This window comes from Portunus trituberculatus, chromosome 6 (assembly GCF_017591435.1).
Source record: "Portunus trituberculatus isolate SZX2019 chromosome 6, ASM1759143v1, whole genome shotgun sequence".
Classification (NCBI taxonomy): domain Eukaryota; kingdom Metazoa; phylum Arthropoda; class Malacostraca; order Decapoda; family Portunidae; genus Portunus; species Portunus trituberculatus.
In genome coordinates this window covers 9,757,584-9,773,977 of record NC_059260.1, presented here as the reverse complement: position 1 = coordinate 9,773,977, position 16,394 = coordinate 9,757,584, and the positions used below count along the sequence as shown (strand labels likewise).

The 16,394-nt window shown below is 43.4% G+C and overlaps 1 protein-coding gene across 1 annotated transcript in view; it reads left to right on the top strand.

The window, feature by feature from the left end:
- Window positions 1-16,394, top strand: part of LOC123518598 (putative transcription factor SPT20 homolog-like 2) — a 298,506-nt gene that overhangs the window by 46,114 nt on the left and 235,998 nt on the right. The window contains 2 exon segments of the mRNA XM_045279496.1: window positions 1,264-1,421; window positions 14,549-14,761. Of these exon segments, the coding sequence (XP_045135431.1) occupies window positions 1,264-1,421; window positions 14,549-14,761 (371 nt within the window).

Sequence of the window (16,394 nt, the reverse complement as noted above, 5' to 3'; positions counted from 1 at the left end):
AGGGTAATCATTTCTCTAAATGAGCTGCAGTGCACATTCATTGGTCACTTCTTCAGCTGGGTTTGAAAAGTAGCCTGTCATTGAGTAGCAGCTGTCAATCCCCCACACCATGAAGGGAAGGAACTCGAGAGGAGGAAAGTCAAGGAGGGATTAGCACCAGTAATCATCTTCACTTCATGCAATTCTCACATTACATGATCCCTTGAGGAATGTATCCCTTTCATAAATTGAGAAATTCCTTTGATGGGAGTGTCTATCATAATCTGCTAAGACAAGGTGGACTAATGTCTTGGAATGGATTAATCCATTTTACATTGATTAATATGAGGAGAATACCATATATAATGCCTTATAAAATGCAGCTTTATTTTCCCTCCCCCAAAAATAGCCTCAGAAAAAAAGGCAGTGGCTGGTGTTAAGTCTGTGGTGACAGTGGCCCTTAATTCAAACCACAAATATCTTTGCACATGTAAACAAAGTGATGATTGCTTCAGTGCCCAAACTAACTTTTTTGCAAGGTAACAGTATACAACAGGTAGTACTTACTGTTAATTCACTTGAAATTATACCAGTCAGGAAGAATTTACTGAAGTGATGATGCTTTCATTGCATGTACTGTACCAAAACAAACTTGCAGAGGCTCACACACCAAACCTGGTGACATGTGCAAGATTCATTGTGTTCCTTAGCTTGGTGCCTATCTTCACATATCCTTACGCTTTGAAAATGTACTGAAATTTTACAAACATGTGCATTGATGATATAGATATGGCCAAACTTTTTTATCTCTGTGCTCTGACGAGGGCTTAAAATGTCAGTTGAAACCCTTCACTTCATATTTGCAGTGTAATCGTGCTCTTTTTTTTTCTTTTCAATGCCTGTCTAAACAGTGTAGCATCTTAAAAAGGTCATGTTTTATAATGTGTTAAATATAATAGCATGTGGTTTGAAGTACATATTTGATATTTTAACTGGCATTCAGAAAAAACTTAAGTTTAAGAACAGGTTCAAATGTTAGTACAGTAGTGATGTTTATGTACCTGTCAAAATCATGAGCAAGTACATGATCTTTGGGTAGGTGATTGGTGATTTTGTACCCTGGGTATTATTGATCCCATATCTTGCAAGTTTCTAGTTCAAGTGGGCAAGAGTGCACATTGCAGTTGCAAAGTGCAGGACTTGCATTTACTAGATATTGTATGTGCTAGATGTTATTATTATATTGGTATGTGTCATTTATTCCAATCTTTTCTGTATTTTCAGATAATGAAAAACTCCCTCCAATGTTGCTAGACTTATTAGACGATTCCAACATAGAAATTTATCACTCGGGATGTGTCATAGCAGAGTTGCGTGATTACAGAAGGATGCTGGACTCTTCTTATGAGACAAGATACGTTCTTCTTCAGCCAACAGGCCAGGTGTGTGCTGCATGGAATATGATAGGTACAATTATTTATATTGATGGTAATATGTTGTAAATTGTGGCAAAGTGAATAGCATATGCTGTTTTATGTATATAGGAGATGCACTGGCCAATGGCAACAAAATTAAAGGAGAAAAGGGCCAGTTAGGTGCCAGATCCAAACAGAATTAGAAATAGTCATCAGAAATTTGAGGTTAAGTATCTTGAAACCAGGGATGGAAACATAATAATCTTTTATTAAAAAAAAAAAAAAAAAAAAATATATATATATATATATATATATATATATATATATATATATATATATATATATATATATATATATATATATATAATTTTTTCTTTTAATAAAACATTATTATTTTTCCATCCATGGTTTCAAGCTACTTAACCTCAAATTTCTGATGACTATTTCTAATTCTGTTTAGATCTGGTACCTAAGTGGCCCTTTTCTCCTATAATTGATGTATATATATATATATATATATATATATATATATATATATATATATATATATATATATATATATATATATATATATATATATATATATTGTGATGGGCACCGTCTTAATCCCCTTTAATGTATTATTTCATTATATGTGAAGCCTATGGCCACCCATCGCGGGCCCCTCGGGCTGTTTGCTGAAGAGACGACCCGCCACCCTCCTCTTTGTATCCACCATTTTGTGTGCCTGCGAGCTTCACAGTCAGTAACCAGCTAGCCTTCAGCGGAGATAGACATGCACTCTCGTCGGTCTGGCACAGTGTTAGGGAGATTCGTGTTGCTGGGCTTCGCTTGTTACTCGCTAGTCATTGGTCTGGGAGTTGTGCCCTCCCGTTGAGTAGCTGGCTTGTTACTCAGTAGACCGTGGTTATGTAGGACAACGGGCTTGTTGTCCTGAGGAAAGTGTAGCCGGTTGGGGCTGCATTTCCTGTTGTGCGTTCGTCCACTCGGGTGTGGCGACGCGGAGAGACACGCTTTGTCTCGTCCTGTTTGTTTGTTGGTGGCCGTGGTCACCAGTGGGTTTGGTGGGCGGCTGTGTGCCCCACCATCTTTTGTATAGTTTCAGTAGTATACTGTATTGTAGTGGTAGTAGCCACGCACACTATTGAATGCTGAGAGGCTTCATGTCGGCCAGTGGTGCGTAGTTGTCGTCCGCCAGACTTGTCTGCGACGAGTATTTGGACTCGTGTATAGCTGGTGTCACCCGTAGGTGGTGTCTGGGCTTGTGTGTACATCACCGGATGTGCTGTACACATCATATATTGCAGTAGTAGTAGGCCAGGGATGTCAGTCTGACAGGTGTTAGGAAGCACCTGTTGTAGTAGGATAGTATAGTAATATATATACTGCACGTTTTGTCCCAGTCTGTGAGTTATCACAGCCTGGGTGCAAGGCGTGTGGAGAGGCATTAATACTTCATAGAGAAGTGGGTGGAATTGTCCTTGTGGGCGGTTTCTCTAGGGGTATTAAGGCCTCGCCCTGTTACACATAACATCTACCATTTATAAATTCTACTTGGTTGGGTACAGGAGGAGAAGGAGTTGCTGAGGAGATTCCCTTACAGTGGGGGAAATTATACACTGTTGGCGACCTTGAAAGAACCTGAGGGTTACGGCGGCTGTGAGTTATAGTAGTGGGGACTCTGTGGAGTGTTTTATAATCCCCACTGTACTGACCGTAACAAAGTTGGCGATTTTGCCAGAATAACAGTCTAGTGAGCTGTAGCAGCTAACCGCAGCCGGGTGACGTACGTAAACCGTAACAGTGGCGACCTCGCCAGGATAAACCAAGTGCTTTATAGTGTGTAGTATATTGTGTGGGGTATTATTACTTATATTATTTTATTGTTTGTGAGAACGAGTCCCTGTGAGCACCATGGAGAGAGTTACTGGTCTTTTCACCCCACCAGTGGAGGGTGAGGATGCGAGTGTGAGCCGGCGAGACTCACCACGTGGGTATGATGAGTCGGTGGCCGCGCGTGGGGTCAGTGAGGACGCATTTACTACGTGTCATGATAACGCACGTGGCGGTCCCAGTGAAGGTGATGTGGGATATATTAGCCCTGGCAGAAGTATCGGAAGCAGGGGAAGGCTCCCGACGATCTAGTCCAGCAAGCAGTATTGATGATAGTGTCCAGTCAGCTGCCAGACTGGAGGAACTGCGATTGAAGCTGGAAATAAGGAAAATGGAGATAGAAGCAGAAGAGAGGCGAGAGTTGAAGAGATTAGCTGCGGAAGAGAGACGAGAGTCAAACAGACTAGCAGCAGAGCAAGAGGCTAGAGAGGCGGAAGAGAGGGCTAGAGAAGCGGAAGAAAGACGAGAACTTCAGAGACTAGCAGCAGAGCAGGAGGCTAGAGAGGTGGAAGAGAGACGAGAGTTAAACAGACTAGCAGCAGAGAAGGAGGCTAGAGAGATGGAGAGAGAAAGGGCAGATAAAGATAGAGAGTTGGAGTGGGAGAGAACTCGCCATGCAATAAGTACGCCTGGAGTTGTTGGTAGTGTAGGAGGAGGAGGAGAACAGAGTGTAGAGCGTACTTTAGTTCAAAGTCTCCAGCTAGTCCCCGAATTTGATGAGGCTAAGGTGGCTGAATGGTTTGTCCGCTTCGAGAGGAAAGCCAAGGAGTTTGCTTGGTCTCGAGAGAGATGGGTAGGCTTGGTCGCGAATAAACTCAAGGGAAAAGCCTTGGAAGTTTATGATAAAATGTCAGCTGATGATCTGGATGATTATGAGGAGTTTAAGGCTGACATTTTGCGGGCATATGAGCTGCGACCAGAAGCCTATCGCTTGCAATTCAGAGGAAAGAGGAAGCGAGCAAGTGACTCCTACCTCGAGTGTGCTCGTTCACTGGAGCAAGTGTTTGAGAGATGGGTTGCTAGCGAGGGTGTTGACTCTCTCGAGGCTTTGAAGGAGTTAGTAGTTATGGAGCAGTTCATTGATATTGCTGATAAGGAGCTGGTACCTCTGTTGAGGGAGAAGAGGTTTAGGACCTTGAAGGAGGCTGCTACATGGGCTGATGATTATGTGTTGGCCCACCGTCCTGTGCAGCAGCCTGGGAGTTGGAGTCGTAAGGAAGGTGGTCCTAAGGGAGGCCCAGGGAGTGGTGGCAGTTCTTCCTCGGGCTCTCCAGGCCACTTTAGGCGATATACTGGATTCGGCAGTAAAATGGGTTTTGAAAGCCCCAGGCCCCACCCTCCTTTTTCTGCGAAGGACGGGACGGCGGGAAGGCGGCCCCTAGAACGCCCAAGTATGATTCCCAGCCTACGTGCTATCACTGCCGAGGGAAAGGGCATTTTAAGTTCAATTGCCCAAAATTAGTAACAGCTGAAACTCCAAAGTCCTCGCAGAAACCAGTTGCCTTGTTGGTGTGGCCAGATAAAGTTTGTGGTGATGAGTTGACTGCTCCTTCAGGCTTTAGAAGTGAGAAGGCACGGCGTGTGCCTGAGTGGTGTTTGGAGGAGAGAGAGCAGGTTGGCCCACCTGTCCCTCCCCCTGTTGCCTCGCCCGCTGTTGTTAAGGATAGTGAGCTTGACTGGTGCCGTCCTTTCCTGTGTGGAGGCACGGTTGAGATTGATGGCACAAATTATCCCATCACTGTACTGCGTGATACGGGAGCACAGCAGTCAGTGTGCCGAAATGTCACTGGGAAGAAGGTGACGTCTAGCAAGGCAGTGTTGTGTCGTGGACTTAACACTGTGGAGGAGTTCGTGACGGCTGAGGTGACGCTGTCATGTCCTCTTGTCACTGCTACGGCGCAGGTAGCAGTGGCAGACGAACTGCCAGTCGCAGGAGTGGACTTCCTGCTTGGGAATGATTTGGCTGGTGGTCGTGTATGGATCCCAACCTCTGATGAGGATGAGGTTGCTGAAGAGTCTGGGCCAGTGGTGCAAGACTCTGTAAATGTTGTTACCCGCTCTCAGGCCCGCTGGGCTGAGAGAGAGCCTGTTACTACCCAGGAGGTTGCTAGCAGCCAGGTGGGATTGACTCCAGATGGGAGTAGCAGTGCTGATGTGGTGGAGCCAGTGTTGGGCTCACCATTGAGTTCTGGTGTAGAGGCTGACGGTGACGGCGTAGAGTCACTTGTTAATGCACCGGACTCGGCTTTGGGAGTTGTTGCTGAGAGTGAGGACGGAGTGTTGGGTGTAGCTGAGTTGTTTGATGGTTATCCTCACTCTGCAGAGCACTCCGGAGGGAGCACTCGTGCTGAGTCGCTTCCTGGTGTGGAGGCTGAGGGCTCTGATGTTCAGCACAGGCCCCAGCATGATAAGTCAGGCAGTTTGTTGGAAGTTGGCGCCCAGGGTGGGAGACTTCCAGTTCTGCGGGGGGGTTGGAGGTTTCTCCCCCTGTGGAGCATCGTGGAGGCAGGGAGCGAGCTGTTCCCTTGCCTGGTGACTGCCTGGCTGGTGGTGATGATCCTTCTGAGGACTCACCGGATCACATGGCAGGAGCGGAGCAGCCTGGGCCAGCTCTCCGTCCTCGATGCCGTGTGGGACGTAGGGTTGCAGCGTTGCCTCAACCCCATGACCCTATAGTCCCCCTTTCTCTTACCCAGCTAGAGCCTGCAGAGCTCATTCGTAGGCAGCAGGAGGACCCGGCGTTGGCCTCCTTCTTTGCTCGAGTGGGTGAGGGAAGTGAGGAGTTGGAGGGCAGGGAGGAGTTTGTTTTGCATCAAGGGGTGTTGTGTCGTAGATGGCAGGAGAGTGACGGTGGTGAGTTATTGCAAGTAGTTGTGCCGCAGAAGCTGCGTGAGGCACTTGTGCTGTTGGCACATGAGGGGCCCATGGCTGGACACCTGGGCATCCGAAAGACCGTCGCTCGCCTGCGTCGCAATTTTGGTGGCCCAGCATGTCTGGAGAAGTAGCCACGATTCTTAAGTGCTGCCACACTTGTCAAGTGGTGGGCAAGCCTAATCAGACACCCCCTGTGGCGCCACTCCACCCCATCCCTGCTGTTGATCCTCCCTTCACGAGGGTTTTGATTGATATAGTAGGTCCTCTGCCTACTACCAGGGCTGGTCACAAGTATTTGTTGACCATAATGGATGTTACCACGCGGTACCCTGAAGCAATTCCCCTGAGAAGCACTCACTCTAAGGTGGTGCTGAAGGCTTTGTTAACCTTCTTTACACACTTTGGATTGCCAGCAGAGCTGCAGTCCGATCAGGGGACCAACTTTACTTCAAAGTTGTTTAAGGATACGATGACTGCGTGGGGGATCAAGCATATTGTGTCCAGTGCTTATCATCCACAGTCTCAGGGAGCCCTGGAGAGACATCATCAAACTCTCAAAACCATGCTCAAGAGTTTCTGCATGGAGAGAGATAAGGATTGGGACGAGGGTGTCCCTTTGTCTTATTTGCGGTGAGAGAAGCGCCCACTGAGTCCTTGGGTTTCTCACCCAATCAGCTAGTGTTTGGACACCGAGTGCGTGGACCGCTCGACGTAGTTCGGGAGGCTTGGTGTCAGCCGTCGCCTGAGCGCCCTGTCTCACTGCTTAAGAGCCTCATGAGCAGTCGAGAAAGATTAGCCAAGGCATTAGAGGTGGCGCAGGCCCACCTGTGTAAGGCCCAGCAGAGTATGAAGGGGTATTATGACCGAAGGGCCGAGTATCGGAGTTTTGCCCTGGAGATGAAGTGCTTGTGCTGTTACCACTTCAGGGCCAGCCGCTTGCTGCCCGCTATAGTGGCCCCTATATTATAGAGAAGAAGGTAGGTGACCTCGACTACCTGGTGGTCACTCCTGACCGGCGCAAGAGGGCTCAGCTGTGTCACGTTAACATGCTGAAGCCCTATTTTCGTTCTACTAGCCAGAAGGGCTCTTTTAGTTCTGCCGTGCAAGAGGCATCTTCAGTTTTATTTTTCTGCCGGGAGGGAGAGGCTCCAGAAGTTATTGGGCCTGAACCTGTTGTTCCTACAGGGCAGTGGGAACGGAATAGCCTCCATCTCTTGAAAGAGAAGGTTGAACATTTAGGGATCAGCAATATGAGTTGCTTCGGCGGCTGAGAAAGTACTCTTCAGTGTTTAGCAGTGTCCCGGCAGGACACAGTTGATAGAACACGATATTGATGTTGGGGACGCAGAGCCTGTCAAACTGCCCCCTACCGAGTAAATCCTATGAAGCAAGCACTGGTGGAGAAGGAGTTGGAGTACATGCTTGAGCATGGGCTCATTACTCGGACTTACAGTCAATGGAGTTCCCCAGTCACCCTGCAGCCTAAGCCTGATGGCAAGGTCAGGTTTTGTATTGACTTCAGGCGGGTTAATGCTCTAACAAAAGTAGACACTTATCCCTTGCCCCGTGTAGATGACTCTGTGGACCGAATCGGGTCAGCTACTTTTATCACCAAAGTGGACCTTGTCAAGGGTACTGGCAGGTCCCATTGACGGAGCGGGCTAAGGAGATAGCGAGTTTTGTGGCCAACGGCGCTGTCTATCAGTGCCAAGTGATGCCTTATGGGCTGCGAAATGCCCCAGCCACATTTCAGCGTCTCATGGACCGAGTTACTGATGGTCTGACTCACTGTGTCGTATACATTGATGACGTGGTCATCTATGACACAACATGGGCTGAGCATCTGACTAATGTAGAAGCCCTCTTTGCACGACTCCAGGAAGCGGGATTAGTTGTCAACTTGGAGAAGTGTGAATTTGTACAAGCTCGGGTGCAATACCTGGGTTACCGAGTGGGCCATGGCTACATCACTCCTCCTGAAGCCAAAGTAGAAGCGATCAGGCGGTTCCCGCACCGACCTGTCGCCGTGCCTTGCAGAGATTCTTAGGAGTGGTAGGTTACTACCGTCGTTTTGTACCGGGGTATTCGACCCTCCTGGCACCTCTTACAGATCTCTTGCAGAAGGGTAAGAAGTGGGTCTGGAGTGAAGACTGTGAGAGCGCCTTCCACCGAGTTAAGACCATTTTATGCGAGATGCCAGTGCTCCAGGCCCCTGACTTCAGAAGAAGTTTTGCTCTCGCAGTAGATGCCAGTCAGGTGGGAGTAGGCGCAGTTTTATTGCAGCCTGATGACCAGGGTGTTAACCACCCTGTGTGTTATTTTTCGAAAAGTTTACTCCCGCCCAGAAGAACTATTCAGTCATTGAGCAAGAGCTGCTTGCCATTTTGTTAGCCTTGCAGCATTTTGAAATTTACATCCCGCTTATGGGCCCCAAGTAGTCATCTATTCAGATCATAGTCCCCTTCAGTTCTTAGAAAAGTTTAAATTTAAAAATCAGCGTTTAACTCGCTGGAGTCTTCTACTCCAGGAGTACAATATCATTGTCAGACATATAAAAGGAGCAGACAACGTTGTAGCTGATTGTCTGTCCCGGGGCCATTCCCTTTAATCAGTTCCATGCCTTTTAAAAAATTTTGTAAATGTTTTGTTTCCAAAATTTTTTCTTTTAAGGGAGGGCGTGTGATGGGCACCGTCTTAATCCCCTTTAATTTATTATTTCATTATATGTGAAGCCTATGGCCACCCATCGCGGGCCCCTCGGGCTGTTATGCTGAGCAGACGACCCGCCACCCTCCTCTTTGTTTCCACCATTTTGTGTGCCTGCGAGCTTCACAGACAGCTAGCCTTCAGCGGAGATAGACACGCACTCTCGTCGGTCTGGCACAGTGTTAGGGAGATTCGTGTTGCTGGGCTTCGCTTGTTACTCGCTAGTCATTGGTCTGGGAGTTGTGCCCTCCTGTTGAGTAGCTGGCTTGTTACTCGGTAGACCGTGGCTGTGTAGGACAACGGGCTTGTTGTCCTGAGGAAAGTGTAGCCGGTTGGGGCTGCATTTCCTATTGTGCGTTCGTCCACTCGGGTGTGGCGACGCGGAGAGACACGCTTTGTCTTGTCCTGTTTGTTTGTTGGTGGCCGTGGTCACCAGTGCGTTTGGTGGGCGGCTGTGTGCCCCCACCATCTGTTGTGTAGTATCAGTAGTATACTGTTTACAGTACCAGCCAGTCTTCAGCGGAGTAGACACGTATGTTCTGGCACAGGAAGAGACACGTGTTGCTGGGCTGTGCTTACAAGTACTCATTAGTCATTGGTCTGGGAGTTGTGCCTCCTGTTGAGTAGCTGGCTTGCTACTGGGTAGACCGTGGCTGTTGGGACAACGGGCTTGTTGCTCTGAGGAAAGTGTAGTAAGTTTGGCTGCATTTCTGTGTGTTCGTCCACTCGGGTGTGGCGACGCGAGAGACACGCTTTGTCTCGTCCTGTTGTTGCTGTTGGTGGCTGTGGTCACCAGTGGGGTTTGGTGGGCGGCTGTGCCCCCACCATCTTTTGTATAGTTTCAGTAGTATACTGTATTGTAGTGGTAGTAGCCACGCACACTATTGAATGCTGAGAGGCTTCATGTCGGCCAGTGGTGCGTAGTTGTCGTCCGCCAGACTTGTCTGCGACGAGTATTTGGACTCGTGTATAGCTGGTGTCACCCGTAGGTGGTGTCTGGGCTTGTGTGTACATCACCGGATGTGCTGTACACATCATATATTGCAGTAGTAGTAGGCCAGGGATGTCAGTCTGACAGGTGTTAGGAAGCACTTGTTGTAGTAGGATAGTATAGTAATATATATACTGCACGTTTTGTCCCAGTCTGTGAATCACAGCCTGGGTGCAAGGCGTGTGGAGAGGCATTAATACTTCATAGAGAAGTGGGTGGAATTGTCCTTGTGGGCGGTTTCTCTAGGGGGTATTAAGGCCTCGCCCTGTTACACATAACATCTACCATTTATAAATTCTACTTGGTTGGGTACAGGAGGAGAAGGAGTTGCTGAGGAGATTCCCTTACAGTGGGGGAAATTATACACTGTTGGCGACCTTGAAAGAACCTGAGGGTTATGGCGGCTGTGAGTTATAGTAGTGGGGACTCTGTGGAGTGTTTTATAATCCCCACTGTACTGATCGTAACAAAGTTGGAGATTTTGCCAGAATAACAGTCTAGTGAGATGTAGCAGCTAACCGCAGCCGGGTGACGTATGTAAAACTGTAACAATATATATATATATATATATATATATATATATATATATATATATATATATATATATATATATATATATATATATATATATATATATATATATATATATATATATATATATATATATATATATATATATATATATATATATATATATATATATATATATATATATATATATATATATATATATATATATATATATATATATATATATATATATATATATATATATATATATATATATATATATATATATATATATATATATATATATATATATATATATATATATATATATATATATATATGATTTAAATAAGATTTCTTTGATTTAGATAATTTTTCTAAATGAATATTTCTTTTGCTTTATTTTTTCATTAATTTTTTTTTATTTTTTTTGCCATCAATGTTAAATGGAACCTTACCATAGCTTAGTGTTATGCAATACCCATTACCCAAAATCAGTTCTTCCTTGAAAATTATAACTAAGATTAATTATCTTATTCTCATCTTATCTTATCTTATTTTATCTTATCTTATAGTATCATATCAATGAAGCCTCCACATGTCTCTTCATTCTTGTCACTAGCCTTTGAATTTGTTGTTTTCATTTTTTTGCATTTTGCTCTGAATTCTTTGCCTTTGGGAATCCTGTCAAATGATGGCCTCACTGGGTCTCTTTCCCTTCCAGAGTCACTCTTTCCACAGTGTTCATTTGGCATTATTGTGCATCAAATAACAGTGAATCACCCACAATCTACTCTAAAACAAAGCAATATTATTTGAATGTGAACTGTGAAGAGGCCACAGGCCAGCAATCCTTGGTATAGTATGGGTGAGATTACTCTACTCAGGCAGCAGTGGGCAGGCTTCATCCCTAGCTATTAAACACTGATGAAGCTGCCAATTTGTCTATTTGTGTGTTGTCAGATTTGGATTCATATTGATAAGAAATTATACTTGATAATTTTCTTATTCATTTGAAAAATAAACCCATTGAACTTCACATCTACATCTGCTGGTATTATCAGTATAAATACATTTTTTTTTATGCTTTTGAATATTTGTCTTATTAAAGGAGACTTGCTAGAGGACCAGTGCAGAACATGGACAGGACAAGCAGAGCTGTCCTGAGGTGTACAAGTAGATCATATATTCTAATACAAGATATTTCAGTTTGATTTAATTCATTATTTAAAAAAATTTGGTCTAAATTAATTTTAAATCACTTAATTTGATTTAAATCAAAACAACCTGTCTTGAAACGTCCTTCTTGAGAGTTCAAGTCATAGGAAGGAGGAAATACAGAAACAGGCTATGAGTTTCAAAAATTATCAAAAGAGTGAGTGAATGAATGCTTGAAAATACTGGTTAATTCTTTTATAAGAGTGGTGGACAGAATAGGGTCAGAGAAAGTAGAAAGTCTGTGCGGTTAGGCTACTGGGGGAGAGAAGACATGCAGTTAGGAAAATCAGAAGATGATATAACTTTTCTTTTATGTAAGAGAGGAAAACTGGCCAAAGGCAACAAAAATTTTTTGGGAAAAAAAAGGCCCACTTCATTGCCAGTCCCTGTGCAGGTTTTAGAGAGTTGCCAAAAGAAGGGGATAAATATCTTGAAACCTTTTCACAGTGATGAACTCTGCTTTAGCTACTGTAGAGAGAATTACAGGGATCCCTGTATGTTACACAGAGTAAAGGTCTTTTTCTTTGCTCTGAAACCTGATGTTGCCCTAACTTGCATGACCAGCTTTGTCAGGCAGCCCTTTCCTGTTAATATGTACTGTGCCTGTTGTTATAGTATATTTCTACCACAGATACTTAAATAATTTAGGTGAAGAAAAAGTAATTGTCCAAACCAAGATGGTAACCATGGTAAAAAATGTCTGCCTTAGTCAGAAGCCTCATCACAAGATCATGCATGGCACCCCTTCTCTGATTGGTAAATGTTTCCTTCCTTTGTACACTTCAAAGGTTACAGTATATCCTGACTCAGCTTCACACAAGCACCACACCTTTAACCCATAGCATACATGGTGCTTGTTAGGCATATTCTGCCACAAATGAGAGATTTACTACCAAAATCCTATCATGCTTTCATCAATAGAAATTTTGCATTCTTGGATATAATTACTCTGTAACACTTTATGAAAGTGGTCTATAACAGGCTGGATTTTGAATAACTGAAAAGCAGGATCTTCTTTTGGAGACATTGTTTTATCATCATTGAAATGAATAAACTTTAGCATTGAACCAGGGAGTGGACTGACTGGGTTAGAACAGTTGCAGTATAACTTGAGAGTTGAACTCCTAATTAGCCCCATATTCATAATCATTCCTAGTGTAGCAAGCCATAATTTTCATTGAAAAAGAAAGACTTTGTTCTAAATTGATATTACATATATTTAAGATAAAGTAAATTACATTAGACCATAGGCATCCGGTATACCAGATGACCAAGTTGCCGGTAATATGCTATCAGAATGGGACAGTGATGGTTGTGAGAAGGGACAGGCCAGAGCTTTGTTTATGACCAAATGTGTTGCTGTTTGATTACCAGATATTTTCACCACTAATAAGCCTTTGGTGATAATGTAAGTTTATAAAAGAAAAACTACAGACAGAATGCACAAGAATGTTATTCTGACGACCACGACAGCACAACTGGTGGCGTGAGGTAAAGGAGAGGCCAGGGAACCTTGGTTTCCAACAATGTGCTTGGGCATTCGACTTTTAGGTATTTTTTGAGTACAGGGGATCCTTGCAAAATTTGACAGGGTTAGGGTGGTTTTCATCAGTCGTATCAGCGTTTATTCAAATCATGAAGCCATTTTTCCCATAAGATACTTAAGAATTAGGGGGAATAGAGACCAACCTCCAGCCTAGAGTGCCACAAAACATCACTGTAACTTTAAAAACACTAACCTAGACTGAATCAGTACTATTAAAGGCTTCATTTATAACTTGTTTTATTAAACACATTAGGGTGCTGTACAGTACATTTTTTGGAAATAAAAACACTTGCAGTGGTCTCGTGGTACTTGTCCCTGTTCTTCCAAATTGTTGATACTGTTGATCTAGGGACACCCATTTGCACTGCAACGACACTGTGAGCTATACCTGCCTCACACTTTCTTATAAGCTCAAGCTTATCTTTCAACGGCAGGAAATTGTGCTTCTTAGGGCTGGGGATGGAGGAAGCTTTCCGTCGTCTTGAGTCAGACAAAACAAACATTTTAGTCAAATTAAGATCTATGGATTCTAATGAACACTTTTATAATAAAATTTATAAAATAATTTTCTTGTTAATTAGAATGATGCTATAATCTCAAATCAGTAGAATCTTAATAAGCAGATGTACATATATTTGTATATATATATATATATATATATATATATATATATATATATATATATATATATATATATATATATATATATATATATATATATATATATGTTCTTATTTTTTTTTTTGTCTTAGCCTAACAGTGAAAAGTAGTTCAGTTGTTTGTTTACATTTCTCTGGGACTGCGACGTTCCAAGGCAGAATTTCCAAGGAACAACTGGCCAAGATGAGCAGCTCTGTTGTTTATGAGTGGACAAAACTGTCTGAAGAGTTTCTCATAGGGAGCATTAAAGGCCAAAAATAACGACGAAAAAATAACAACGGCTTGCTGGGGGTGAAGGGGTTACCATGTTTGTTTATGCTACAAAGGTGGAAGCGAGCTTGTATGTGACGACCAGCGTCAACAAAAGTTGACAATCTTCAGAAAGTTGACAGAAAAAGTTGACGGAAAAGTGTTGGTGTGACACAGCCTTAAATGACGCACAGGGTAGCGTCAGTTTACGCTTCTGCCTGGCGGGTTTGTGGCGAATTTGGGGTGGCGGTGGATTAGACAGGGTGGGTGGTTACATAAAGAAAAAAGGCATAGCTTTTTCAAATAAATTGAAAGTTTGCCACAAATTGCCTCCTTGTGATACTCTTACATTTATGATTACAGGATTTTCCTAAAAAAATTAACAAATGTCAAAATATGTATACCTTGTAAAATGATATTAGATTTGCTATCTTCCTCATTGTGCTTATCACTGAGAGAGTAAATGAAAATAGCATTGTTATACAAAGTCTCCATTTTACCAAACAGTCGGTGATGGCTGATGTTGCATCTATGAGCCAAGACCGGGACTGGAGCACTGAAGAGAAGCTGTATGTAGAAGCTGAGATTATTAAGAGAATGGCTCCTTCCCTCAACCTGTCTCCATCACCCCTGGTGGCCATCATCAGTAACAAGCTGCACCAGAGGAAGTACAAGTTTTCAACAGTGCCAGTCAAAAGAGCAGCAAGGAGGTTTAGTCAGGTGAGATTTGACCTGTAATTGTATTTTAGTATCACAAATTCACTGTCATCTCTTCTACTTATCTGCTTCATTTCACTTAAAGGAAAAGTTACATTGCTCTTTTTCCATATTTTTTTGTAGATTTCCAATCCTACAGGAATTCAACGACTTGTACAGGGAAGCCACAGAATGCCTGCCTTCGGATCTTTCTATAATTTCTGATTAGGACAGAGCAAACTTTGGTAATGTTCATTGCTTTAAAGATTCAATTCCTCCATCAATTAGTTAGTACTATGTATAACCTTCTATGTAATTATCCTCTCTTTTTCATTGACGCTCAACTGTCCGGCTATTTTACCCTGTACATTGCCAGGCATTGAGAGGAGGTCATGAATCTTTTAGCTCTCTAATTTTTTAGAAATGATTACTTCCTTACAGGCATAAATTTGACGAGAATTAGAATCAGAAACTTCAAGAAAAGACAGCAACAAGAAACAAATGTGTAATTGCAGACAGTTGTGGCTGACAGCTTGACCTTGAACCCTCACCTCCCCTCTGTCATGTGTGTTATCTCCCTCTCCTAGACCCTCACATCACCCCATGCCTCACTGCCATGCTTCTCCACCCTCTATCTATATCATAAGACTGCTATGATCTTTTCACTTTTTTTTTCTTCTCTCTACCTTCATCACAACTATATGTCACATAACTCACAATAATGTAGAGAGGTATAAAGGTGGACAGAGGTATAGAGCTGGACAAGATGACTAATAATTAGTTCACAGTATCATTATCTCACTTCAACACAATAATAATGACTCAGAGGGTCCAGTTCAGTCATAAAACGGCAGACTGCTGTGACACTGCTGATGGCTCTTTCTGAACCCTCGTCATGAAAAGTTTAGGGAAATTGACCAAAATGAATTGACAGTTTTTTTCATGTTTCGTTTTCCTCTACACGGTTGAACACATGTCTGCCGACCTCTTGTGTGAAATGTGTCCTTATTGGTTTGTGACCATGACCTGCTATCCTGTCCTCACCTGCTCTTTCCCTCTAAAGACACACGGGGAAGAGTGATGAGGGGGGAAGGAAAGGAGTAGATGCAGGCAGTAGGGATTACCACCTCTCTCTCTCTCTCTCTCTCTCTCTCTCTCTCTCTCTCTCTCTCTCTCTCTCTCTCTCTCTCTCTCTCTCTCTCTCTCTCTCTCTCTCTCTCTCTCTCTCTCTCTCTCTCTCTCTCTGTGTGTGTGTGTGTGTGTGTGTGTGTGTGTGTGTGTGTGTTTGGTGTCAAGTGTCTATACAGGTGTGGCAGGGTAAATCAAATGCAGAGAGTCAATTTCTTGGCGTTTACTCATTGGAGCCACGAATACAAGTTCTTCCTCTTAAGCGCCATTCCTTCGCCTCCCGGACCCTCATCAAAACAAACCCCGAAAACAACTGACGATAGAGAAGCGCGAGGCGCGCATTATGAATGTTAACAGACTCCCTTCTCTTTAAACAAAAAAAAAAAAAATCAAAGCACTTTCACAAAAAGAAATGAGGCAAATACTAACTGAAAAACAAAACAATGCAATTGAGCAATCTCTTACTATTATCTTAACATACATATATGTAATCACATTACATACACAAAGATCCATTTTCAAAAACTCT